The 10,422-nt window shown below is 37.3% G+C and overlaps 1 protein-coding gene across 1 annotated transcript in view; it reads left to right on the forward strand.

The window, feature by feature from the left end:
* Window positions 1–1,078: 1,078 nt before the first annotated feature.
* LOC107756076 (ER membrane protein complex subunit 2) overlaps window positions 1,079–10,422 on the forward strand; it is a 37,027-nt gene continuing 27,683 nt past the window's right edge. The window contains exons 1-3 of the mRNA XM_016573052.1: window positions 1,079–1,177; window positions 3,185–3,270; window positions 4,602–4,659. Of these exons, the coding sequence (XP_016428538.1) occupies window positions 1,079–1,177; window positions 3,185–3,270; window positions 4,602–4,659 (243 nt within the window). The remainder of the gene's footprint in view (window positions 1,178–3,184; window positions 3,271–4,601; window positions 4,660–10,422) is intronic.

Consider the following 10,422-nt stretch of genomic DNA (forward strand, 5'->3'; position numbering starts at 1 on the left):
CAATAAGGCATTTATTGCAATACATGTGCTCATACAAGCAAACAAAAAAAAATTACGATGATTTTCGTGGCTATAGGAAGCTTTTCAAATTTCTACATAGGCCTGTTATCTAATTAAGTAAAGAACGAAGCAAAGATCAGTGAAAGTCTTGATGAGTTGTATTTTATTGATGCATGATATAGTCTTTTTACAGACACTTTTATGTTCTTGTTGTGATTATGATTCATACTGTCCTCCTTAAAGAGTGGGGTAAATACTTTACACAGCTTGTTTTTATTGAAACCAGCTCTTAAATTAGCTGTGAAACAAGATGGTAATTATCAAAGCAAGACTTGGAATCATAAAAACAGCTCAAAAATCTCCAGGCGTTTGTTTGTTTTGGCATATCAGTTTTTTTTTTTTTCTTGTTCAGTGGGATTTTATTGTTCTTTCTCAATTAGCACGTTTGAAATCATTCAGCCGATAGACTCGGGCATGCTTGTCAAAACACACTTGTCTGTCTGTCATGGACTATTAATTTAATTAATTGGATCCATTAGCCAAGCCCCCTAATCAGTTTTCTTTATTGTAAATAGAGCCGCTAAAACCACTAGCTTTGTTACGGTTGCCAGTTGAACATTAAATGTTGCCATCTTGGAAATTACTTAAGCATTTAATTGTAGGAATTGTAAATTCCTGTAATCTGTCAAAGTAACGGCGTACTTTTTGGGCCGAGACGACGATAGCTGCGCAATTTCAGCACACAACGCATGTCATGACGAATAGAGGGTGAAATTCGCTCACCCTTTGCGGTGTTTGACTGAACTGATACATTAAACTGATGAATACGCTAAGGTTATCTTGTCAAAATTCAGCATCTTAGTTTTGATTGGCGACGTGGCGTGAATTTCCTGACCGTTTCCATGAAACCTGCCAGCTCGCCCACACCCGGAGATTACGAAGACAAAGTATGTCGCTGATGGATGCTAAAGATTGTCTTTTCTAATGATACAGAGAAGAAACATCACAGTTTGCTCGAAAGGAGTTCACATGGGCTCGATGTTCATTTGTCATCTTTGCTACCAATGGACTTCCTAATATGGTGTCATGTTCTGTTTGTCTCCTGTGCTCAGTTTGGATAATTTACGAGCAGGTGATGATTGCAGCGCTGGACTGCAGTCGTGATGATCTGGCTTGGGTGAGTTTTCTTTGAGTAACTTTTGCACTCTCTCATCTATATAGACCTTCAGGTTTGACGCCATATTGAACGTGGATGAAAACAAGGCTGTGAGGGAGAGATCTACATACTTTACAAATCAATGGCATGCACTGTATAAAAGTCCTAGATCATGTAATTTTCAAGTCTGTTTTATGGAGTTTTTGTCTACTGAAAGTTTTTTTTTTTTAAAAATGCTTCGGTTTGTTGTTAAACATCAGTACAATCCATTGAACGCACTGTAATGTAATGTTTTCATTCCTAAAATGTAAATAAATCAAAAATAAATATGGCGTCACCCCGATTAAGGTCTCTCCAGCTTGTCACTCTACTCGCTAAGCTTTAAATGATTTTTGCCCATTGAAAATGCAACATTTCACGTGTTTCTTTTGAAAACGCAAATGGTTTGAGATTCAAATCAGGGATGTTCCAGATCCTCCTTGTTGACTTGAAACACTTACAGTAGTCAGTTTCTGAGGTTCTTACCAGTGGCTAGGAAAACAGCGGGGAAAAACCGTCTGTGAGCATGATGGGTCAGCCGGGATAAGCCACAGAGCAAACTTTCCATCCTAACCAAGAAAACATTGGATTTGACAGTAACCATTCCTCACCAAGTCATGAGTGTGTGAAGAAAAAAAAAAAAAACCGGGGCCTGTTCATCTTAGTGGGAAAGAACTGGTAAAAGTTGCATCCTGCTTCTGCTTTTTATAGTAGCCAGTGTGGAATTGTGGGATCCCACTGTGCAGTGCTCTGAATTCTCACCCGCGTCACTTGCAATTTTTCACATCTTCCATCACTGCTGTATGGCCGACCTGTTTATCATGGGACCCATGGACAGGAAAGTTACTGTTTCATTTTATGGTCAGCAGAAACCTTCGCTGTAATTTTGTCTGGTCAAACTAGTCACATCACACTTTTTAGAGTAGATCTATAAAGTTTTAAATGCTGTGGGTGAATAAAATGTACGAAGCCCACATTTCATCACCCCTGAGAGTTGTAGTATAATTTTCAAGTGCTCTATAATTCAGCAAGCTTTGCATAATCACTCAAACTGTGGTGCAAAAAATATATGAATTCTTTATTTGCGAATAATCATAATAATCATGACTGATGTTTAATTTGTCAGCATTTTTTGATGTTAACTCTGTAACGCCTGACATATGAAATGTCAAAAAAGAATTTGAATTATCTATTGACTTTAAACAAAATATTAAATTGTGTTTTTTTTTTATGTATCATGTTTGATATATCAGTTTTAATGAATTGTTCACAACACCTGAAACATGAGTCTTTGAAGTATTTCTATTGATTTTTTGTTTATAAAAGAATCATTTAATTTCTCTCTCTTCTAGTCAAATAACAAAGAATGAAACCAGGTTCAATATAAATAATAAACACTACCATTCAAAAAAAAAAGTTCAGGTTCTTTTGAACTTTCTGTTTATCAAATAATTCTGAAAAAAAAAAAGTTTTCTTTTCAACATTGATATAAGAAATATTTCTTTAGCATTAAATCAGCATATGAAAATTATTTCTGAAGGATCATCCGAATCAGCTGGATTAATGGCTGTTGAAAATTAAACTTTGCCATCACAGGAATGAATTACTTTTTTAAAATACATTAAAACAGAAAACAGTTATTTGTAATTGTAATAATATTTCACAATATTACTGTTTACTGTATTTTTGATCAAATAAATTCTGCCTTGTTGAGCAGAAGTGACTTATTTCAAAAACATTTAAAAAATCTTACAGACCCCAAGCTTTGAACAGTGGTGTAAATTTATAAGTATATTAGAAATAAAATATTAAAAAATTTTGTTTTAATATTTAAATAGTAGTGAATAGTAGTGAAAATTTACAACATGATCTTGACAGACCAATGGCAGACATTGAGAATGTTTGAAAAACCTGTTTACGGAGACTATTTGGAAAAGTTGCATGTTTGCATGATCAACCCCAACATTGTTGTTGTTGTGTTTTGCGTAGAGTTGCCTACAGGAGCTGAAGAGGCAGTTTCCAGACAGTCACAGAGTGAAGCGATTAGCAGGGATGCGGCTGGAGGCTCTGGAGAGGTAAGACACACCGCAGCACCATCTTAACACCATGGCCTTGGATTAGCTGCAAGGGAGGGTGGGGGTTCTGGGACGTAAGTGGCAGGATGCGTGGGAAGGGAGGCTGTTTATTTTGCAAGCCACCGTTCCTTCTGTTAAGTGGAAAAGCGAGAGAGAACGGTTTAGCCTTTGGTAATCCTGTGGCTCTTTTGCCTGAGCAAGGAATTCAGAAGATGGAAGTGGTCTTTCCCGCTATTATTCTGGGGTCCAAACGAAGTCACCTACATCTTGGATGCCCTGGGGGTAAGCAGATAAACATCAAATTTTCATTTTTGGGTGAACTATCCCTTTAAGAAGGCCATAAATTGATGTTAATGTATAGGATTTCAAATCTGTTTCAGTCTGCTCACCATATCTTCAACATGTTTATCAGTTATGCCAGAGGTTGTTCCGTAATTGTGAATGATTATGCCTGCACAGTCAGATTAAATAAACTGCAAATTTGGATCTAATTGCCATCAGACGCTCGGCTTAAATTAAACTCTCCCCTCCGCTCCCACATGGTTGAATCCTACATAAATAGAGTAAGTCAAAGCGGCTGGTGCCATGTGAGATGTGCCAGAGAGTGATTGAGCTCTAATGTGGATGTGAGAAGAGGAGTGGCGTTGGAGCTCAATTATAATAAGAACCAGAGCTGCTTCTGTTGTTGGTTGCGGGCTGAAACAGGTTTTGATCATAAGACCGGCTGCTTTGGCTGCACCAGCGTTAGCTTTGCAGGTTGTCCCTCGTAAAAAAACAAACAAACTCGATTTCATCTTTCATTCGACATGACAAGTGAAGTGCTTATGGCATTGTCCTCCTATTCTTCAGAAAACACTGTATGAGATCAGCATCGTAATTCATAATGCCTTTTCAAACACTCTGTGCTCTCCAACCCTCAGTTCAGGTTGAAAGGCCCGTTGAGTGTATTTATTAATTTTTTTGCATCTGTAACTCATATGAGTCTCTTCTCGGAATGCTTTTTAAGCAAAATGCGCTTCGAAACGATGCCTGATTTGTGGTGGAAGTGCAGGCTGATTTGTTTAGAGGTAAATCAAAGTGCAGGCAATCACGTTTGTGGATTACGCTCTTTGTGGAGCTAGTAAACCTCACACAACACTGGCTATTTGAGGAGGTACAATAATGACTGTTTATTTCTGCCACTTGGATACGTAGTCTTGGTCACTATAGAAACAAGCCGCTGTGTATACAAAAAGTTGGTTACTGTGAACTTTATTTGATAGCCCTACTACTTAATTTCACATAACCGGTGTTCCTGTTGATTATCCTTAAACATGATCTCTCTGTTGAAGGTATGAGGATGCCAATAAGCTGTATGATTCAATACTACAAGATGACCCGACTAATACGGTAAGCAAAAAAACAAGTGTGTTTGAAAGTTGTTTTGGTGTCTAAAGTAATTTTTTGTAAGATGTCAGCCGTATAAGTTAAACGCTTTCTCCCTGCAGTGACCTCGGCTGCTAAAATCACACACACGCAAACGCAGTACTACAAGTGTGAGGGTAACAAAGACCATTGATTTATGGACTTCAGTTGCATTAAACACAGCCGTGGCAAACTCAGCAAAAATAAATGCCTTGTCTTTTGAAGATGGGGATTTATCGCTTTTCCTGAGACTCCATAGAGAGGTCCCAGAGGTGCTGATTTTTTCCCTTTGTTTTTTTTTTACCTTTAACCTTTAGATAACCTAAAGGAATTGTTCATCCAGAAATGAAAATTCGGTCTTCATTTAATCACCTGTATGTAATTACAACTGCATTAGGTTTTATTTCCTCACAAAACAAATAGTTTTTAGAGTTTTAGTGATTGGGTTCTTGAGTTCAACTCAATGACTCAATGATCCACTAGAGGTGAGGATCAGTGAATAACAAATTCAATTTTGGCCTGATTTTTTACACAAAGTTACACTACCATTTAGGGCTGCACGATAAATCGCATGCGATATTTAACGGGCATCTTGTCAGTAAAGCCGGTTCTGTAATCAGCGGTAAATCTCCATCACGGGCTTTCACATGGAGCAGCATTTACTACACAGAGCCGTTGTTCACTGACAAGCTGTGCAAAACATGCACAAAATATGATCGTGGTTTTGCGCAGCTTGTCAGTGAACAACGGCTCTGTGTAGTAAATGCTGCTCCATGTGAAAGCCCGCACGTGATGGAGATTTACCGCTGATTACAGAACTGGCTTTACTGACAAGATACGTGTTAAATATCGCATGCGATTTATCGTGCAGCCCCTACTACCATTCAAAACATACCAATGCTAAAAAATTTATTTAAAAAATACAGTATAAACAGTAATATTGTGAAATATTATTGCAGTTTTAATATTATTATATATATCAAAATGTAATTTATTCCATTCCTGGCAAAGCATTTTCAAACCCGAATTTTTAGAAGCCAGCACTAGTCTTCAGTGTCACATGATCTTTAAGAAATAATTCTAATATGCGGATTTTGTGCTTAAGAAACAAACGTATTATCAATGTTGAACACCGTTTTGCTGCTTAATATTTTTGTGAAACGTCTTTTTTTTCAGAATTTTTTCAATAGAAAGTTCAAAAGAATGGCATTTAGTTTGATTTCAGTTCAATTGGGACACATTTTGTCATTGACATGACTGGGGGAAAATGGCCCAATTATCCTGAATTAACCCTTATTTGAAATAGAAATCTGCTGCAACATTATAAATGTCTTTACTGTCACTTTTGATCAATTTAATGCTTCTTTTGTGCATAATGCATTAATTTCTTTACAAAAAAAAAAATCTTATTAAATATAGTGTATTTTATTTTTGGGTGAACTTTCCCTTTAAAGTATGTGGTTCAGTCCTAAATGTATTTATTATTTATAGATCACTTAGGTATTAAAAGCCCAACTGTACCATTAGCTGTTGATTTGTCTTGTCTTGGCATAACACATAAAGCCTGTTTTTTACTCACCTAATATTTATTGAGTTTTAGTGGAGTGGTTTACAATATCCAAGTATGCTCCATGTTTTCCAATATCTTTCCACCATCACCTCAAAACACATTTTGTACCTGCCCTTCATTCTTACATAAGGGCTGTGCAGCCATACAAGAAAATATTTTTTTTTAAAGTGTTTTCATAATCTTACTTGTTTTGGCCCTTCTCTGTAGACGCAAAACATGTTTTTTTGCGCTGTCTTTACACATGGACTTGCTTAGATGTTTTAAACATTTTCTCTCAGCTGGCAAAGTGCGCATGAATAAACGGATACTTTTGTTCTTTGGATATCATGCACGGATTCCACACTTCACCGTCCATCTGTTTTGAACACATGGAGGCTTTACTGGCAAAGTCAATAAACCCCCTGATGATCTCTCTCTCTGCCTGTTTTCTGCCTTAAAGGGATAGTTCACCCATAATTAAAAGTCTGTCATCATTTGCTCTCCCTCATATTGCGCCAAACCTTAATGATTTTCTTTCTTCCATTATCAATTTTTAATAATGTCACTCTTTTGCATGCAATTATGATGAATGGGGAGCTTTTAAGTGTAAAAAAGTATGTAAAAACAGGATAAAAATATCATAAAAGTAATTATTTGATTTGTACAATATCTTTTTTTTAATCTTCTGGAGTCATGAGCTTTAAAGTGTTATTCATTGATAATCTTCTCCTTCATTGGACTGTTAACCGTTTTGACTAGATCACTGAATATGGGAGTTGAATTCAAGAACCAGATCAGTCAGTCAAATTATTTATTGAACAGATCTGACTAGAAAAATAATTCTTTCACACATCAGACATTGCTACTTCTCTCATTAACTTAACCTGCCAAGGAGAGCAAGAACTACTTTTATGGACTTTTTTTTTAGGTCTTTAGGGTCTCTTTTTGGTGTTTTTCTTATCATTTGGGAGCATGACAGCCCCAGTGCTTATTCTGTTTTATGTTGAAAATTGGCCAGGATATTAAAAAAAAAAAAAAATCACTTTTTGTGTTTCACTGAAGAAATTCAAGCGGGTTTGGAACAAGTGAATAAATAATGGCAGAATTTTCATTTTGGGGTTTTCATTTTAAACTATTGCTTTAAGCTATCACCGTCTCCATCTTGTGGGCGCAAAAAAAAAAAAAAAAACTCCTGTCCTCCGTCCTCTCGTCCCTGCATTTGTTATACCATTACCATTGATATTTATTTAACTATCTGTTACTGTTGGACCGAACTGCTCCTATCCGTCTTTCTCCCTCTGAAAACGAGAGGCCTGTACTGTTTGTTTTTTGTGCATTTCAACCGAGGCACTCTCCCTATATTCCCATGATCAAGGTTAAATTGCAAGCACATTTAAGGGCGTGTAAATGGGAAGTTGAGAAGATCGGTTCAAAATGGATATCATCAAACCAGTGCGGTTACATTATTTTTCACAATCTAGTAATCATATCGCTTTGCCCCTCTGTTAACATCCAAAAGATATGAAACAAATTTATATATTATTTATATAAATATGTTTCCCAGTGTCCGAGTGTTATCCAAGCCAAACACGCCTTGGGAAAGAATGTGGCAATACCATGATTTTTGCAAATGTCCCCATCAAAGTCTTGCCTTTTACATGAACTTTGTCTTCCGTATTAATAAAAACCATGAGGAGAAATGTGATATTCCATTACTAAACAGCTGCAGGTAGAAATATAATATTTACACGCATACCTTTTGTGAAATCTGGGTGAACTTAAAAAAAAAAAATCAAAATTGTTAAACTTGGCTTTTTATTTATGAACTCTCATTTTAACCCAAATTTGAATCGTCATCATCAATATAATGAAATGGTCCTTTTACACACAGTTCAGCAGAAAAATCACTGGAAAATACTGTCCAACCATGTCTCATTACCTCATCAGTCTCTCGCAGAAACCGGCTGCAACCATCATCTCCTAAAAGGAAATGTGCATTTGTGAATGATCACTCAGACAGCTGTCTTTTTTTTTTTTTTTGAACCAGGAAGTCTGGGAAATGAAGTGAAATGGGCTGACAGATTCTTAAAGCTTTGCTTGATCGCTCTGTGAAATGTCATGCTGTAGGACTTTACTCTTTCAGGATTTATTGAGGTGATTAGGTGGCTCTCTAAGTCAAAAGACCAAAACAGGCCATCAGTTAAGCTATCAGGGGCACGTTTTCACTGTGAAAAGCAGAAAAATCCCATGTCTTATTGTCACGCTGAATGCACATTGACAGAACATGGTAGGCTAGGCTTGGTAGGATTCACCCACTTCTGGAAATGGTGTAGGCAAGAACCATGTGATCCACCCTGACACAATTAGGTTCAGCCCTGATTTTTTTCTGATGGCCCTGAAAGAGATGTGCCTGTTTTCTGATACTTCCAAACGCAAGTCACCTCCTGTCAAATGCTGTGCGTTTTGAGGAAGGGATTGGAAGAAAACCATGGAAGAGTCGTTGTGCAGTGGCAACTAGACTGTATTTTCCCACCGTTCAATCCCAGGCGGGGTGACAAGAGGTTGTGGTATGGGAGGGATGACATCATCTAGGTCACCTGTCTGTAAATGCAAGGCTTATCTAAACGCTGTGTTGTTCAGTGGAATGGGATGAGGGCATGATCCAAGAAAATGGCGGAAAATTGGCGACTATTGTGAGGACTTGTGAGGCATCCCAGCATGCGGAGCTGAGATTGGAAACTGAACTGTTGTAATTATAGACTGTGGAATAGATGTGGTACCCATTAACCAAAATTGTTGAATCAACAAAAATTGCTCAAGGTTTCTCTGCCATGGCGGTGTCCAAAAAATGTTCGAACTCCTAGCCCTTCCACCGCTCATTATGGTCCAATACCTACAGCAATGATTTGAAGAAGTTCTTCCTGGCTTCTATCAATCTGTCTGTTTATCTATATCTTTATCTATCTCACTATCTATCTATCTATCTTTGAAGTGGTCTACCTTTACTCACCTAAAACAGTGCCAAATGCTGAACACTTAAATCTATCTATCTATCTATCTATCGTTCTATCTATCGTTCTATCGTTCTATCATTCTAACTATCGTTCGTTCATTCTGTCAATCTATCTGTCAGTCTACTTGCCTATGCATGTTGTTTTGGTCTATCTGTCATTTGTTCCATCTATCCATCTGTTGTTTCTTCCGTCTATCCATCTGTTGCTCATTCTATCCATCTGTCTATCTTTGAAGTGGTCTACCTTTACTCACCTAAAACAGTGCCAATTGCTGAACACTTAAATGTAATGTTAACAAGCTGTTTATTTTAACACTGATTGACATAGTAGGCTTACTGCATTCACTGAATTTCAGCACTCTCACTCTGTCTGTAAGCAGGATAAACATGGTTGTGTTTGTGAAAGCAATTGAAGTCAATGAGAATCCTCCTGAGGTTGACCCCTAGAATTACACGCAATTACAGTGCAGTACAAGATGGAGTTTGTAAAGGTCAAACAGATTTCTTCTGAACTGACACTGTTTTGGTCCAATTTTTAAAAAAAACATTTTTTATACAGTTCTTAGAAAACTGTCTGACATTCGTTTTTCTGCACAACACTAAAAGAAGATACTTGTTTTTGTCTATAAAGTCAGTGGGGTCTAATGTTGCTTTGCACCCTTTTGACTTTAATTTGTATAGACAAGCACACTTGAAACATTCTTCAGAATAAAATGTTACATGAGGATGAGTAAATGATGACAGAATGTCATTTTTGACTGAACTTTCTTTTAACATTGCTTCAGGAGATTTGTATGTTCTCATGAATTTGGAATTTCTTTTTTTTCTGAAAGCACAACCTTCTTCTTTGAAATGACACTTTGTGAGACCGTTATTCTAAGCCTTTTGAACAGTTAGGGTGTGTTCACACTTGTAGTTTGGTTCCTTTGGTTCATTTGGTCCGGACCAAAAAGGAAAATTATACATTTGGTCCTGGTCCGCTTAGCGTTCACATTGGCATTTTTGACAGCGAACCTAAACACACCGAACCTAAAGGCATAGTGATACGTTCACAACCTGATAGGTCGGCTTGAATGACGTATATATCGTGACGGAACTCACCGAACACCCCAAACAAAAGGTGCGTTAGACTTAAAGCGGCGCTGCGGGTGTATGATATCAAAGCACCCATTAACCGATCGGTCTG

The sequence above is a fragment of the Sinocyclocheilus rhinocerous genome, unplaced genomic scaffold, assembly GCF_001515625.1.
Source record: "Sinocyclocheilus rhinocerous isolate Xijiao unplaced genomic scaffold, SAMN03320098_v1.1 scaffold11, whole genome shotgun sequence".
NCBI classification, from domain to species: Eukaryota; Metazoa; Chordata; class Actinopteri; order Cypriniformes; family Cyprinidae; genus Sinocyclocheilus; species Sinocyclocheilus rhinocerous.